Genomic DNA, 17,407 nt, shown 5'->3' on the forward strand with positions numbered 1-17,407 from the left:
TACTGATATGATGCTCTGTTTTAAATATCTACATGTATAAATACGTCTTATAAAATAATTTTCATAACTTACTTTTTAAAGTGTGTTGCAAATTAGATTCAAACACGTTTTTTAATGGTGTGTCTGGATATATGTAATATGTAATGGATATAGACACTCAAATTACATTCATAAAACACATATCGTTAAATTTTTTACAATTTTAGTACAATATTAACACAATTTAAAAAATTATATTAATTTTTTAAAAATTTAAATTTATTGTATAAATTTTTATTATGATTATCCTATCAAATCCTTTTGAATTATGTATAAGTAACATCTTTCTCTTACATATTTATATAAATTTTTATTATTAATTTATATAATTCTTAATTATATAATATATATCCGTATTTTTATATTATATTTTAAAAATTATACAGATTTCCTCTCCGTGTTATATTAATGTATGGGTTACATATATCTATACACCGCTAAGATATATTGAATTCTTTTAATGTATATTTACATAAGAACAATGGATTTAAATCATTAAATAAAACACAAATTAATAGAAACAACAGAGATGCAAATAAGCTATTAAATCCATAAATAAAATTTGTTTAATTAAATGTTTTGGATTGCAAACAGTGTCAGAAGGACCAAATTGTGATTCTTGAAGGTGAATTTGCAATAATTTTGTGTGTTTTGATTCAGTGAAAACCAAAGAGAAAGAACACAGGAAACAACAACCTTAACAAAAACATAACTACAGTACAGATGGCATCGTTGGCGACTCATCTGTGCGGTTTCGTGCTCTTCTTCCCGGTTGGCTTTTGCCGGTTACTCTCTTCTACTTCCCTTTACCTTCACAACCCTTCTCACTTCCGCTCCAAGCTCTGGTACTTCTCTGACCCAAAATGGAAGACCTTTGATCTCTACGCTCTCCTCATCGCCCTTCCCATCTTCTCTTTCTCCGAGTTTTTCCTCTTCTTCTCGTTTTCCGGCCACCCCACTTACAAATTCTCCCTCTTCCAACAATCCCTCGCCATTTTGGCCTTCTGGCTCTTGACCATTTTGATCATAGTACGTGAACACGTGGGGGGAACGTCGTTGGTGGATGAAAGTTTTGTTTTTTTGTCTGGTGGGATTGTTTTCTTGCTGGAGTATTTTGTGATGGGAAAAGGGGTGTCAGGTCTTGCTGGTTCTGTGTATGGTTTTCTGGGAGGGTTGACACTGGTGTGTGCTGGTGCTTGTATTTGCTTGGCGGCTAAGCCTTCGGCCTTTTTTGCCGAGTTTTTGTTGTCTTGTGGATTGGTGTTTAAGGGCACTTGGTTGTTGCAGGTGGGGTTTTCTTTGTACACTGATTTTTTTGGGCTGAAGGGGTGCGGAAAGATGAACTTTTCAGAGCCCCTAAAGGATACTGTTGATGTGCATTGTGATCTTGATGAGGATAGTTTGAGGGGTGTGGCTTTGATGAATTTTTTGTTCACTGTGCATGCTATTGGGGTGGTGGTTTTGGCTGTTGGGGCATTTGGGGTGGTTGCAGGTAACAGGAGTTTGAGTGGGGAGGCAAGGGGCCCTTTGCTGTCTGAGATTGAATCCGCGAGCTTTCGGACGCGGGCTCTTCCGGATCTGGAGATGGAGTGAAATGTTAATGGCTTTGGTAGAATAACAGAAAGGAAAGTTTGCATTGTGAATCATTGGTTTTTCACCTACCAGGTAGATAGGTTGTGATTGCCTACCTTTGATTTGTTTTTTGTGCTCAATTGATTCATAGCAACGTTTCCTGTCATGGTATTTTGAACTATAAATGTTTACAAATTACTGTTACAGTATATGAAAGTAATGACATTTGGATTGAAGTTAAAGTTTTATTGATTTGTATTGGTTTTCTCTTCTGTTGAAGAGAATGCATTTAAATCCTGCTTGTTGTGACCTGAATCCCACTTGCAAAGCTAAAAGTATGCAATAGGGAACCATATTAATAGTTTGAGCGTTCGTAGTTTGATGCGTGTGATTGCACTTATTAGTTTATTATGTGAAGGTAGGTTTCTTTTAAACGTGCAGAGATAATCGTGTTCAATTGTTTAGAAACATTTTTTTTAACCACATGACTCCTGATTGTCAACGACTTTAGATTAAAACTTTTGTCAGTGAGTTGTTTTTTTTTTTTTTTCTATTAGCAAGAAAGAATAAACCAGAAGATAAAGACACCAGTCAGAATAAGTAAAGCGAGAGTATCTTGAAAGTTACCCAAGACCAAGTGTTTAGTTCTTGTGTTCTTGTAGTAATAATTAATAATTATATTACATCAGGCAATGGATGTAGAAAAAATGATCGTGGTCAGAATTAATGGATTCAATGCAAGGTTATCAATAGCAAATGGCATAGGGGCAAAATTATGCCATATAAACATGCCATTACAGTGCCATAGCGGGTCTCCCTTTACAAGTTGCTTACGGTGGAGGGTTTGAAAAACACTAGGTTATAGCCTTATGGCAGCTCTATAACAGTTATTTAACAACACTGTGAAGTAATTAAATTGAGATACGAGACCTGTTGTTATCATTCACTTTTCAATCTTACACTTCTCTATTTGAATACTTAAATGAAACAAACATTAGAAGGAATGGAACTCCTCTTGAAGGGATTATACTCGTTGTGCAAAACATTTCAGTATAAAACTTCATTTTGATTGCTATGCATAGACATTACACTTGCAACATTACAAATTTGGTAGATGTCTACACCAATGAATATGCTTCTTTTTGTTTACAATCAAGTAGTTGAAATCCATATAAATTTTATAGTTAGGCGTGATAAAATAGGCAGTGAAGTATTTATTTTCTTGGACCATCGTTATGAACTCCATATATAACGTAAAATACACCAAGTTCTAATCTATTTTTGTATATCCTGTTGAAAATTTTGGGAACCTCAACCATCGTTGACGAAATCGTGTAAATCCGTGAATTTTAAGTCGGAACCCAATCCTCTTTATTTTTCTTCCAAAGGTTTGCCATCTTTGTTTGAGGATGACATATTTTGTTGATCTCACTAGTTTCTTTGTGTACCTATGTACTGCACATTGAAAATCAATTGTGAATGAACAATTGGCATGCTGGGATGCTATCAGTCAACTTTCTTAAATTTTTTACTTTATATTGTTTTCATTCATATCTATGAACATGTGTGTGTTATGTTGTCTGGCATTAACAAAAAATCACCAGTATAGCCATTAAGCAATACTTTTAATTCTAAAACAAGTTTATGGTTTAGTTTGTCTGCTTAATTTGTGAGTTATATTGTCAATATTGAAATGTGTTAGCAGAAGGTAGACCTTTATGTTGTTTGGTTTGTTCATTTTCTTCTGAGTTTGTTTGGTGCAGTACCTGCATGAAAGACAAAACTATCAACATTTCTGTAACTAGATTTAGTTATTTATGGTGAATGTGTATTTTTTTATGCAGGAAGTGCCTTTAGGTAGGTACTTTAAGCATATAATGGGTCCCATTTGGGTCTTATTATATGTCTTGAGTCTTAATGCTGTCAATAGAATATCTTTGTTCAGACAATGAACTTAATGCTTCAAATTAAGTGTTTCTGTACCTCAACTAAACTTTCCAAACGCTTCCTCATCCTTCTTTGAATAAAACCTTTGGTGCTCTGCAGTACACAAGACCTTCAAAACTTGGAATATCAAGGGATTTACTAAGTAGACTTCAAGAAGAAATAATAATGTTGTCATGTTGATGTTACCTTTACATGATATCTAACATAGGCACTGAAATTTAATAGACTCCAGACAGTTTTGTCTAGCCTATTGCCTTCAACGTGACGAGAAGAGATATCTATTAAACATAAAAAAGGTTTTCAGTCTCACATGCCTCGGATCCGACTTACTCAACAATTCTTTTGTTGATATCTTGCTTGAAATTAGAGTTTAAAATTTTCAAAACTGTGTTATCAGTTTGCGGTTTGTAAGAAAGTAGTTAATGTCATAGTTACTGAATGATAAAATTATACCAAAAGTGAAAAACCCTCCATTGGTACTCAAATCCTCAAAAGCTTCTCCTCTTAACTCTGGTGGAGGAATGGCTGACCAGTTGCAGGGTGGTGCCTTGGCCCATTTATCTGAACTTCCCACGTCCACAAGCTCCTGTCATTGCATAGTAAATAAATACGTTCGGAGCACATTGAGTTGTTGAAAATAAATTACTTGGTTTCACTTTATCAGCTACAAACCTGAAAGAAAGCTGTGGCAATAGTCACATCTGACTTTTCCTTGAAACGAATTGGGAATACTGCTATGATTCTTTGTGGCTGCATGTAGCAAGTATTAGTTGATCAATTTGGAAAAGCTTTAGCATACAAATATCTTTTACAGACCATGAAGTTGGTAATGAGTTGTCTTTTGCTACTTGGTTGTGAATTTCTGTTTCTTCTGGAATATAACTAAATTTGGAAGGTAGTTATTTTATAATCTGAGAAAAATATGGAGGAAGAGAGGTTTCATGTGTTTTTTTTATCAACAAAGAATAAATAAAATAAAATGAGACACTTCAGCGGTGTCTCAACCCTTATGCAGAGAGGTTTCATGTGTTCTATTATAGTGTTGATATTTGAATGGTAAATTGGTGAGAATAAGCAAGTAATGATAATATGTTAGATTTATTCTCAACTTCTTGACATACCTCACCTAGTTTATTGTAACCATGGTTCTCATAATCCTTTGAATATCATTCCATATATTATAGTAATCTTGTTCATTTTATTTGGAAGGTCTTTTTATACTTTGTTTTCTTGTTTTTTTGTTGCATTTGACTTGACAGGTTAAAAAATTAAGTTACTGAAGAATTACCTGTCTTATAAGAAAGAAAGGTTCTCTTGGATGGTAGACTAGTTTGATGGGTTTGTACATCCCCTGAAGTGCATCATCAGAATTCACGTTCCATAACATTTCTTTCAGCTGTGAACTCAGAATTACTGAATGTACTGATGATATTTCCCTAATGATCTTATCATAGTCTGGAACAAGAATTTGGTATCATCACACAGCTTGAAATCTTAAGTTAGATTATCCGAGTCTATTTACTGAAAAACTGCCTACAATGTTCATATGTGTTTCTTTTTTATATAGATATTTAATTTTCTGAACATATTTGTACTTATTTTTTCATTAGATTTGCTTGGACTGCTACAATTCTTTTTTTGAATTTAATAAATATATTTTGCTTGAGTATTCATAATGTCACAAGGTGTGCATTTAGTTTGCATAGCAAATGCTGATATGATATTCTGAAGTTTCCTTTCTCCTCTTTAGTCTTTCCTGAAAAATTGTGAGGAACATTAACTTTCAATTCACAACTTTATTCTTGAATTGAAGGAAAACTAGGTAGCCATTAATTCATCTACTTTTCTTTTCTACCATGCAATACCATTATTTTCATTGCTCACACTGATTACACTAATAAAATGTTTGTAATCACTCTGGTTGTTATAAGTTGAATGTGGTAACCATGTTGCAAGTTGGTAAGGGAAACAAACCTTTGTTTCTTGGAATCTGATTAAGGTCAAGCTTCAGAGTAAGCTGGTATCCTTCTTTGGCAGGCTCTATAATCTCCACAACATTAGGACATAGACCCTTAACCATTTCAATGGTCTTAGAAGAAAGTTCATTTGGCAGGACTCCATGGCAAAGAGGTGGCATTGATACTGACAAGTAGGCTAGTTGGGGATTAGAGGCTTGAGACTGTAAGCATAACACAAATAATCAATGTTACCTATAAAGTTTGTTTAAACTTAAATCTAAAATCCTTAAAAAATCTAAAGATTTGTGCACAATGCACCTTGTTGAGGTAAGAGTTTTACCTGAATATGGTACTCCACTGACCCAAATTCATACAAGTGATGATCAATCTCCAAGGGCTTCTCAGCACTGCCATGTCATTGAGAAGCACTTAAAATACTATTTTTCTTAATGAGGGTTATCACATACTTAAGCAACTAGATTATCATTATTTGTGCACATTTACTTCAATTTATGTTTATGCATTTACACAAGGACTTTTTCATGAAAGAGTTATATGGAATCAAGAACTATTTCTCTTTGCGCCATAAGACATTAAATGGGAAAATTTTGATACTTTTAGGAACAAATTGAATATTTGATGAAAAGTAATAATTGGTTTTGAAAGTAAACTCCAACCAAATGTATACAAAACTTCAAAAGCAAAGGTGATGATTTTTTAAACCTCTTCAAATCAATGAGATTTTCAGCAGACACCACCAAGCTTTTCTTACCAGGAATATGCATTTTATGTCTGCCAAAATCACATCAAATTTTTTGTAACACGTGATGTTTAAACAAAGATTTTTTTTCTTCTTTTCTACGGAGTATGATGAGACCTGTTTTTCATTCTTTTTGCAGAAACATCTATATTAATAAACCCTAAACAACAAATTATATATCTCACACCTATCTACCTACTTGTAACAACAAATATGTTTAATGGAATTATTTGGAAAGACAAAAACACATTTCAGAAAGACAAAAAAATTGCTCTAAAAATGTGATATCAAGAAATTATAAATATAAAAGAAGTTGAAGTAAAGACAAAGAAAGTTAATGTATATAAATTCCTTAGTCTTTGATAAGTTTACACATTCAACTTAAAATTTTAAGAAAAAAAGTTGGTGAGTTTTTTATATATATATTTTACTGTTTTTGTCAAATTTTATTTAACATGAGATTTTAACTCACATTTAGTTCAATCTTTTACACTAATCTTCCATGTTATATGATAACAAATCTTAATGTAAATGCATAAACATTAATGAATTAATTCATTATATAACCATTTTTGTGATGAATTTACCTCATACTTTTATCTTTTTGTAACTTTCTCCTCAAGAAAAACTAACCAAAGAAAAGAAAATAACAAAAAAACAGACACATACACACACAGACAACTAAACCATGTTCTGCATATACTATGAAAGATTTGAAGAATATAAGATAAGGCCTAGGAAATTTACAAAAGCTGTTCTTACCAGTAAAGTTTGAGCAGTATTTGGTTCAGTGCTGGAGATGTTCTATCTATGCATGCCATTCTCATATAACTCTCTTCTCTTCTCTTCTATTCTATTCTCTTGACTTGTGTTGAAGTGATATAGAATTTGAGAGGCTCAAGAGTTTTTGGATGTGATGAGGTTTGAGTAAAATGTAAGTTGAGTGTTGCAATCATGTTTGGTAAGCTTTGAAGCAAATTCACATATATAGTCACACACTCTCTTCCACTCAACATTGGTTGCTTCCTTTTCTCATCCTTTCTTTCTGTAACTTTCCCTTCTGCTTCACTCCTTCCCACCTATTGGAATTTTATCTTTCATGATTCATGAACAAATTAATTAACTCATGTCAATGTTTTGATCTAAAAAGTTCTACTCCTACTCATATGTTTATGATTGAATATATATTTACTTAAAGTACTCCTTAATAAGTTTAAATTTGAGATTTCTTATATACTTCTAACTAAAAAACTATTGAAATGCGTTTTTGTCGACTTTTATCTTTACATTTTCAGTCTGAATTGTATTATATCTACGAGTTCTTGTTGGCTTTTATCTTTACATTTTCAGTCTGGATTGTATTATAACATAGATATTATAATTATAATGCTGAAAATTCATTTATTACTTCAAGATTTATTTCAAATAAATATTATTAATATTTATATATTTACTAAATCCAAATAAATGTGGATATCCCAACATTATTTATTTATCATTTAATGTAAAAGTTACATTATAATGAAAGGTGGAGATGATTATTCTAGCTTCTTCTTGAGGGTGGAAAAAAAAAATGTGACAAAAAATTTCTGTTTTAATGCTATAAGGATCTTTGAGTCCATGTTCAATGGATTGGTTTTATTATTAAGGTTCATGTGATTGGGGTACTTGAAAATGACCATTGATGTGAGAGGCACAGCATCATAACACCATTTTAATCACATTTTGAAAAGAAAAAAAAAATCAACACCAAAAAATTTAAAAACAGTTAGAGAGAATTTATAAGAAAATATTTTTAAAAGATTGTGAAATTTATAAATAAATAACGAAATAGCTAAAATTTTAATTTACATACTCAATATAAATTAGAATTTTAACTTTATTTTTAAAAACATCTCTATTGAACTAATGTAGGGTCTTACAGTAAGAACAAAATATAAAAAAATATTTGTTTAAGGAACTTAATAAAAAAATTGTAATTTATTAAATATCCAATTTAAATAAAAAATTTAGTGATTACTAAAAAAAAAATGGACTATATATTAGAAATTCAAAATTTATTTTATTCTATTTATTTATGTAAATAATAACCATTTTAAAATTAATATGAAACAAACTATAAAAATATATCTATAAAAATGTTTTAATTTTTAACTTTTAAATTGTTTTCTTCTTAAAAAAAGAATATCTAAAATATAGATGATTTTTAATATAAATAAAATTATATTTTGATTCATTAAATATTATTTAAAAAATTAAAATAAACTTGGTATTCAATTCTCTAGTCATAAAGCTTCTTCATTGTACATAAATAATAACATTATATTTAGTGACACAAATATTACATGAAACAAATCAAAGTGCAAAAAATATATTATCTTAAAACATAGAAAAAAGCTAATTAGTAATGACCAACTTAACTAGACACAAATTACAAAATGATTCTACTACATTTATTGAGACGAGTATTACAAGATGAAATAAAAAAACTAAACTCTACATAACAAAGAATATAGGTTCAAAAAGACTCTTTTTAATCAGTTACTTTAATAAAGATTAAACAAAAAACATTTTAAATACTATACTTTTTTTAATAATAATAAGTTTAAAATTATTAATTTTATATATCTTTAGAATTCATAAAAAAAAATCACTTTGTATAAATATTTAGTAAAGGGTTTGGTTTTTGCAATTTTTCTGGAAAATAGGTTTTGTTTGTGAAAAAATTGAAAGCTATGAAAATCGAACACTTTTCTTAAGTAATGTGTTCGTGTCGGACACACGTATCAGATACCGATAATCGTAAGACATATATCGTTGAAATATTAAATTTAAAAAATATTTATTGGACTTAACAATTATAGTACGAGTCTAACACAATTTTAAAAATAAAAAATATATTAATTTTTTAAAAACTTAAATTTATTATATAAATTTTTATTAGGATTATAAAAAAAACAAATTCTTTTTGAATCATTAATAAACAGAAAAACATTTTTTTTCAAAAAAACTAAAAACATATTTAATACATATAAATTTTTATTATTAATTTATATAATTTATAATTATATAATATATTCATATTCTATATTTTAGAAATTATATATATTTTTGATAAAGAAGTGTCCTTGTGTGCTTACATAGATCCGGAGAAAGAAGAAGCTATTATTACTTGACAATTTCTTTAATTTTTATTATTTTCTCTAGTTCTTACGTGTTGGAATTTTTCTCCCATTTTATAAATAAATATATAAAAATAAATCCGATGATGGGTTGTACTTTGCAACGAGAATTTTTTCCCCTCAATTTCTCGAGAAATAAATATTTATTCCTGACACTCAGATTCTCTTCTAACAATTCACTCTTACTCTTCTCTGTTTTTTCCATTGATCTCTCTGCATCCCCCTTGTGGAGAACGCGTTGACCTCTCTTAGACTTGTTCCTGCAATTCAAAGTTTTTATCTTTTTCAGATTTCGATGTTGGAACATATTTTTTAGTCAAATGGGTCTCTTCCAAGTCTTCACATTGTTCTAAATTTTTTCTGGGTTGAAATTTTGCTTTTTTGTTTGTGTTGTGTGTGTGGTTGTTGGTGGATATGGATTCCAAGGATGTTAATGGTTGCATCATGGATAAACACAAACCTGTGGTGGTGGCTTCTACTTTGGGGAGTGAAAAGGTTGAAGATCATGTCAACGGAGATGATGAGAGTGATTCCAATTCTTTGTTGCCTCCTCGGAGAGGTGGCATGTCCAGAAACAGTGACAAGACTCGCCGGAAAGTGCAATGGAATGATAGGAATGGAAACAAACTTGCTGAGGTGTTGGAATATGAGCCCAGGTACATTTTTTTTTATCAATTCGATAAATCTTGGTGAATTTAGGTTGCTTGCTCTGAATTCAGGAATTGTTATGTTGTGCTAGATTTGTTTTCTTGTAGTAACCTGTTTCCAATTTTATGATTTGGATGTTCTATTGTTCATAACTGGAACATTTATTGCGCACTAATTGACTGGTTCAGTTTTGTGTTGCTGTGAGAAGAGGAAAGAAGTTGTTAACATGGGTTTTTTTCTGTTTTTCTAAATTTGGGGCATTTGGTGAGTTTTTGCTAAATTATCGTTGTTTAGGGTAGCTGTGGAAACTTGGTGTCTGTCATTTTCTTGTTCATTACTCTTGATTTGGTCGTACGGAGGAGTTTATGATGATTATATTACTTCATTCATTATGATGATTATTTTAGGAGTATTTGGATCAGCATAAGGTAATTAAACTTGGAAGTCTCTGTCAGAAGGTCAAGTTGGAGTAGAAATGTGAAACTGATTATATTTTATGTTTATAATACTAGCAGAATATTTGTGTAGTGGTGATAATTAATGGCTGCTTGGTTTTGTTGCTTCGTTAGAGGTTCTTTGAACCAGTACATTCCTCTAATTTAGACATTTCTGGTCCCCTTTTTCTTCTCATTTCGCTGTTTTGGTGTTGGACTTTTGGACCTTCTGTCACGGCTGAAACTTTCAAGATATGAATTTGGAACTTGAGATCTTTTTGTTTTGTCTTCTATCACCATAAACGAAAAGAACAAGTCAATTTCAACTTAATTATTGGGTTTACCTTGTTTTATAGAAAACAATTTTTAGTCTTGACTCTTGATCTTTACTGCTTTTTTTGTTAAAAGAAGAAAAATCAATTTCAACTTGATTCATGTGTTTATGTTGTCTTTGGATCTTTAGAACTATTGGTTACTCTCTTATAGGTTGGCATGTGTACATTTGACATCAGATCTTAGTCTGATTTAACGTAATAAATTTGAAATCCTCCTACTTTCTGCTGCTGAGTTTTCTTAGGACTTACTGTGGGGCAGTTTATTTTATAAGTATGTTTGTGAGAATCTGTAAATGGTACTTTTAGGTAGTGTTTTGTTTGACATATACCCAAGAGGATTGAAATTTGGAGGGCACTTCAGTTGTTTCACTCTGTGTCACCCTCATTGACTAACTATTATTCATTAAAGTGCATTATATTTTGTCCTCCCTTTAGGGCTACCCTCTCCTATTGACTTACAAGTCTCTTATCTCATGACAGTACTGGAAAAATGTACCACTTACATAGCAGATATAGCAAAGTGAAAAGGATTAAAGAACATTAAATTATAGTTTAAACTATGAAGGATTTATTTTCTTAGACTTACAACTTTGTGTGCAGACTTGTAAAATACAAGCTAAGTGATGTTTGAGTTTTAATTAAACCCACAGCTTTTAGGATTTGCATGGAATTTGATATGCCATAGCCCGTCTTATCACATTCCTGATCCCTACAAGTGTTTGATCTTACCAATAGAAATACATGCAGGGGCCTTTTAATCTTGTTTATCACCTGAGCATTAACGCGTGCAAAAACATTGTTGTTAACTGATATAGATGATCTTTGGACGGATAAATCAATGGGTGCACAATCTTTCAAGGACCTAAACTCCAGTTTGCTAAATTTTTAATCTTTGATAATTGGCGATGCTTTTAATTGTACTACATGGAAACTGTCAATGTAAGTTGCTGCCAATAATTAGGTTAATTTAGAAACCTTTTGTTCCAGATAGGAATGGAAATGATGGGCTAAAAAGAGGGAGAAAAAGTAGCAAACATGCAGGCTAGTTTTGGTGATGAAGGTGTTTTATTTTTTACACAGACTGGAAAAAATGAAGAGAAATACAGATTTATGTGAGTTCTTAGGTGGAATTTCATTTTTCTCTCACTCATGAAGAAGTTGAAAAGGATTCTTAAGAATAGCCTATGCTGTATTGACGGGGGATTTATTGGTTATTGTATTTTCTTAGTGAGACTCAAGAAACAATTTTAGGGGGGAACACTTATCTTAAGTATTATAAATAAAGAACTGAGATAAATCAAAGGATATGAGAAGGAATATTTCTTCTATTTTCTTTTCCTTACTTAGATCAAAGCAAAGCAAAGAGTCTGAATATATACAAGCAGCACACTTATTCTAGGTTTAATTAAAGAGACATAATGTAAAATAAAAGTCAATAAAGACCAGAATAAGAAAGAAAAGACAAAATTAATATTGAAGTATAAGTCTTGTATCCATATCATTTGTTATTATGTTCCTATTTATATAGGATAGGTTACAAACATGACTGCATCTGTTGACGAGGGTAAACTTATAGTGACACCTACAGAAAATATAAATTGCAGGGATAGAGCTTGTGACATAGAAACCCTGTGAAAAATAGAAAAAATTAATATTGGAAATAGATAGTTTTAAGGATTTGTATTGCTACATGCGAACAGAATTATATCATATAGAAGCCATATTGCTGGAAGTGAGCAACTGTTCTCCATTTTAGAAAAATTATACTTGTCTCATATTGTCTGTTTTCTTGATCTGCTGAAACTCATTTAGATTTGTAGGAGTGGTTCCTGTGCTGGTGGAGTTAAGGATGTGTTAAAGTGTACTAAAACTTTCTTTAAACTCCCTAGTTTAATTTCACCAAAAGAAAGGCAAAGGAGGAAAACAGTAAGAAGAAAAAAAGTAAAGATGTTTCCATATTTTCTCTCTATTTGGGATAAAAGTTCAATGCACATGCAAAACAACTACAATTTAACAAAATGTAACTGAGTATGACAATCAGACTTATGTGGATCATTTATTTAGATAATACAAGAATTCTTTCCCATTTGGTCTCCCATTCTGTATGCAGTGATGTCAGTGATTCAGAAGATGAGGATTCGGATTCTTGCATCTGTACAATAATGTAGAAACCATCTTGATAATTGTCTCAAACTCTGCTGGATCAGGGGGCATTACTGTGGCTTGCCAGCCCTTACTTTGACCAAAACTTGACAACTGAGCATGTTTGATCTGTGTTTTAAGGTGGGACCAACAGTCCAATAAACCTACACAAGCAGCTTCACATTTCTACCTAGTGTATCCACTTCACCTTCACTGGGTTTTGAGATGATTTCATAGATGGACTTTGGGGTGAGTTCTCGGATGTAGATCAAGTACACATGATAGAAATGTGATTTGGGCAGTGGTGATAGCTCTGCACTAAATTTCTTTAATCACCATTTTTTAGTTGAAGAGGAGGCACCTTTATTAAGTATTTCCTTCTGTTTTTTGTTTTTGTTCCTCAATGTATGGAACAAATTTTCATGATTTGGCTGTAGAAATTAGAATAGCTTATATTCAGTTCTATTTATGTGAATCAACTCTTACACGTGTTTGACTTTGACAATATATCTTCTATGGAAGTTGAATTTTATCAATCGGAAGTTATCATGGGGAAGATCAAGTCTTAAATTTTTTGTAAAACTGAAAAATTAATTGATCTTTTATTAGATTTACTTTCTTTTATGTTAGGTCCAACATGAATACATAAACATAGACAGAACCTTCTCCATTTTATTTATACATAACTATTGACAGCAAAACACAGGATAAGAATTAGACATACAAACACTACTCAGTCATCCCAATTGGCTCTTACCAACTTGTTGAAGGAATAAACTGAAGGGTGAGAAATCGAAGCTTGTTTCTGAGGCTAAGGGTATAGTTTTCTTTGGCTCTGGTGGAACAACGTCCTTCCTCCTTTTTTTTCTTTGTAAAAACTTTTATGTTAGACATTATTGTGCAACTTGACATCTGAGCTAGGTGGACACATTAAGTAACAACAATCATTTGTCATCACATGAAAAAAATATTATTAAAAAAAATACAAAAAAAAATATGAGGGGACTAAATCGAAACCCTTGTGTTAACAAAACCGATACATAGGTAAACTATATCTATTTATAAATAATTCTAAGAACAGACTAGATGGAAACTTATTATATCAATAAAATGTTTCTTAATGAATAAATCATAAATTAGTCACTCGATGTCCTTTCTCCTTTGCTTATTACCTAATGTAACTTTTGCTTTGATTGCTTTCCACTGAGTCAGCTTCTCTACAGGGCACATTACAGAAGACATGCACTTGTTTCTGTTTTGTCCACATAAATATGATTTCAAGTAAGCTTCAGTGGGAGCAAGTGGCAACTGACTCTTTATTCTTTCTTCTGCCACCAAGGAATACAGCTTAAGCAACTCTTTCTGTCTTGTGTTCTAACACATGCTTCAAACTCTTTATTCCCTTCACTACCATCATCATCAAATTCATTGTTGTTCTTGTTGTCATTGTGTCAGACTCATCATATGTTATATCATCCTTGTGATCACAGTCTTCTTTGTAGTTGTAATATCTATAATTAGAAGGATATGTCACTGTCAAAGCTGCAGACCCTTCTGCTTCACCGTAAGTGTGCCACTTTTTTATCTCTCATTATCCAAAATTTTGATATTCAGTGAGGTTTGGCCGATATATCTTTACATTCAAGTTAAACCTTACTTTCTTCCTATTTTTGCCACTAGTATGCTCATTACACTTTTCCCCATCTCTGTCAAAACTCAAAAACAATTAATTTATTACCATATACTCATTAAATGGGACAATGGATTCTCTGTGATGGCATGATTCACAGTGAGAGAAGAGTTTAGAGTTAGAGTTTCATGAAATCCATATTTCTGCAAGATGAAAGGGAATCCCAATTGCTTAAATTGATAAACAAACTGGAATATAAGCTTCATTATTCTTGAATGACACGAAATAAGATCACAAAACATGGAAGACACATGATCCAATGAAAATCTTCAAGAAGGGGTTTCGGGTTTACTTGGTCTTCAGCTATAACTCTGTAGATTCTCTTTGGACGCTTTGTTTTCTTGGATAAACCAAAACAAGTCTTAAAACATCCCATTGTAGAGCACCCTAATGAAAAGAGCACATTGAAGCCGAGGAATTTGACTATATTATATCGAACAACGTTAACTAATGTTTCATATTGGCTAAAGTAATTAAGGTTGCTTCTTTCTGCACCAACATACGTTTTTTGGCACCCCATTCTTTATGTGAAAATACGTTTTGGCTCTTCAGTAAAAAAATTAAAAAATCCCTAAGTCCTACACATTTCACCTGCTTCCTTCTTTTCTTCTTTTTCCCTGCGGCAACCCCAAGCACCCCATCACCCCATTTGTGCTCTTTCAAGGTTTTTTTTGGTGGTTCTTTAGGCTGTTTGCGGTATAGTGATACTGCATTGGTGAAAATTGTTGATTTTTGCACAGGTTTGTCAATGATTTCACCGTGGTCTTTTTCTTAAATACATTTTGAATTTAAAAAAGATTTTTAAATTATGTAACTCGGATGTGAGTTTTATACAGGTATGTTCCACATTTAGGAAAGACTTTAGGATTTAACATAAATTGACTTTCGATTTAAGAAATCCATGATGTCTTTTTTTAAAAACCACGTTTTGAATTATATAATTTGGAATATAAATTTACATTATAGATTAAAAAAAACACCTTCATAACCAAACCTTCAAACATTTTAACTTTCTGCAATAAGGGTATTTTTGGAATTATAAAATTTATGACGATGCCTGAAGAAGCTATGAAGGTGTAGGAAGAAACATCCAATAATTAACCGTGTGTTTGCTTTAGGGGGTAGCACTGTTGTCGCCGAATGATGTATGGATGTCACTCCCGTTTGCTTCAAGAGTTACATGCGGGTGAGGGGGTTAATGGAAAAAAAGTGGAGGGGTTGGAGGATCATCTCAAGAATGAAGAGAAAGGATAGAGTGAGAAAGGGAAAACCATGTCACACATGTGAAGTTATCATCCTAGCCTTCCTTTTCTTCATTTGATTCTTCACGAGGTTGTCTTCTATGCATCGACCAACCACTGCTATGCACATGCCACTGTATATAAAATAAATAAATATATATATATATATAACATAATTTAAAGAATCAGAAATAATATTAAAATTATTTAAATAAATTAATTTAAGTAACAAAATTAATTTAAATTAATAAAATGATAAATAATAAAATTATACTTAAAATTAAAATTATATTTAATTATTTTTTTGAATTTGACCTTATTTTTTCTTTTATTTATAAATGAAACTTTAAATTATTTTAATTAACTAAAATATGCCTCAGCACAAGTAAAGGTGTGGTCTTGGATTGCTGCAAAGTCCCGCGAAATTTATTTTTCCTATCCCTGTTGGGTTCTGGATCCTTTGGCGGGCTGATTCGGTAAAGCTAGTTAGTGTTTGGTTTGGTTGGTCTTTTGACCGGCGGTTTTGGATGTCGAGTTAGGAGTTAAATTGTATGTGTGTTTGTAAAAGGGTTGGACCACCCTGAAGTGTTTCTGATTTATTGATTTTTTATTGCTGATAAAAAAAAAATTAACTAAAATATGCACAAAATTAATAATTATTTATCCATTTTTTTATATATAAAGATAAATTTGTAATCTTACAATTTACACCGTTAAAACTAATTTAAAATACTCTTATAATTATCACATCACTCACTTATTTCAAAAAAAATTCCAACATATCCACTTTAACATACTCAAATGCAAACAACCTCAACTTTTTTTCTTAAATTTTCACACTTTTACTTAAGAAATTTGTTCTTATCAAAGACCACAGACAATTTGTCATTACATATATAAAATATTTGTGATATGCTATAATAAAATATTTATCCTTATAACACACCTTTAGATCCAACAAAGTAAATCCTAAAGCATTCATTCACACATCCACATAACATTGACACTCTAAATATCACATAATCTATTTTCTATTTGAAATAAATCATGGATGTTATAGTGAGACTTTTATCTTTAGAACTAGCAAAATTGAATGACAACCCACTATTTTGTACTCTAGGTTTTTCATCATCTATTTTCGTATATAAATAATACTTATTTAATCCACCAAATCTACTAATTATACATGAAGGTTACTTAATTTGGTTGGAGTATAAGTTGTGGCTTATGACATACTTATCACAATCTAATTGTAATTAAGATAACTTCACTATGTGAAGGAAAATATTAACTTAGAATTTCAAATTTATGTTAAAAGGACAAATTATTATAACATATCAAGGTGTGAGATACCACCTCCAAAGAGCCCACAAAATTTGTTTGTCATCGTTCACCAATGAAACATTCATTGAAGATATTTAGTATGTTGAAATAGAAATTCTCCATCATAAACAGTAAT

At 31.3% G+C, this 17,407-nt stretch overlaps 3 protein-coding genes across 5 annotated transcripts; 2 read left to right on the forward strand and 1 right to left on the reverse strand.

The window, feature by feature from the left end:
- Positions 1-667: 667 nt before the first annotated feature.
- LOC137827475 (actin-related protein 2/3 complex subunit 2B) lies at positions 668-7,236 on the reverse strand. 2 transcript variants are annotated; one of them, XM_068633633.1, is made up of 10 exons: positions 7,039-7,236; positions 5,857-5,923; positions 5,533-5,737; positions 4,847-5,013; positions 4,231-4,308; positions 4,012-4,144; positions 3,745-3,836; positions 3,595-3,651; positions 3,326-3,377; positions 668-3,066 (listed from the first exon to the last, which is right to left on the reverse strand). In XM_068633633.1, exons 1-10 carry the CDS (start codon positions 7,101-7,103, stop codon positions 2,882-2,884), a joined length of 1,101 nt encoding a protein of 366 aa, XP_068489734.1. In that variant the 5' UTR covers positions 7,104-7,236; the 3' UTR covers positions 668-2,881. The 2 variants fall into 2 exon arrangements, with proteins under 2 accessions (XP_068489734.1, XP_068489736.1); XM_068633635.1 differs by lacking the exon at positions 3,326-3,377 and having other exon boundaries at positions 2,548-3,066; positions 7,039-7,229.
- LOC137827476 (uncharacterized) lies at positions 682-5,227 on the forward strand. Its single transcript, XM_068633636.1, has 2 exons — positions 682-1,704; positions 4,818-5,227. Exon 1 carries the CDS (start codon positions 763-765, stop codon positions 1,630-1,632), a length of 870 nt encoding a protein of 289 aa, XP_068489737.1. The 5' UTR covers positions 682-762; the 3' UTR covers positions 1,633-1,704; positions 4,818-5,227.
- Positions 7,237-9,408: 2,172 nt separating the features above from the next.
- On the forward strand, positions 9,409-14,579 carry LOC137827484 (uncharacterized). Of its 2 annotated transcripts, none has more exons than XM_068633642.1 (2): positions 9,409-10,114; positions 12,986-13,573. In XM_068633642.1, exons 1-2 carry the CDS (start codon positions 9,873-9,875, stop codon positions 13,041-13,043), a joined length of 300 nt encoding a protein of 99 aa, XP_068489743.1. In that variant the 5' UTR covers positions 9,409-9,872; the 3' UTR covers positions 13,044-13,573. The 2 variants fall into 2 exon arrangements, with proteins under 2 accessions (XP_068489743.1, XP_068489744.1); XM_068633643.1 differs by lacking the exon at positions 12,986-13,573 and adding an exon at positions 14,241-14,579 and having other exon boundaries at positions 9,529-10,114.
- The last annotated feature ends 2,828 nt before the right edge of the window (positions 14,580-17,407 follow it).

This window comes from Phaseolus vulgaris, chromosome 7, assembly GCF_000499845.2.
Source record: "Phaseolus vulgaris cultivar G19833 chromosome 7, P. vulgaris v2.0, whole genome shotgun sequence".
Classification (NCBI taxonomy): Eukaryota; Viridiplantae; Streptophyta; class Magnoliopsida; order Fabales; family Fabaceae; genus Phaseolus; species Phaseolus vulgaris.

What these genes read in the sequence shown, in the direction of transcription:
- LOC137827484 (XM_068633642.1), top strand. Translation starts at nt 9,873, where the DNA reads ATGGATTCCAAGGATGTTAATGGTTGCATCATGGATAAACACAAACCT. An exon ending in GTGTTGGAATATGAGCCCAG is followed by an intron (nt 10,115 to 12,985) that starts GTACATTTTTTT and finishes TTCTGTATGCAG; the next exon opens with TGATGTCAGTGATTCAGAAG.
- LOC137827476 (XM_068633636.1), top strand. Translation starts at nt 763, where the DNA reads ATGGCATCGTTGGCGACTCATCTGTGCGGTTTCGTGCTCTTCTTCCCG.
- LOC137827475 (XM_068633633.1), bottom strand. Translation starts at nt 7,103, where the DNA reads ATGAGAATGGCATGCATAGATAGAACATCTCCAGCACTGAACCAAATA. An exon ending in ATGTTAGATATCATGTAAAG is followed by an intron (nt 3,652 to 3,744) that starts GTAACATCAACA and finishes TGTGTACTGCAG; the next exon opens with AGCACCAAAGGTTTTATTCA. An exon ending in ACAAACCAAACAACATAAAG is followed by an intron (nt 3,067 to 3,325) that starts GTCTACCTTCTG and finishes TTCAATGTGCAG; the next exon opens with TACATAGGTACACAAAGAAA.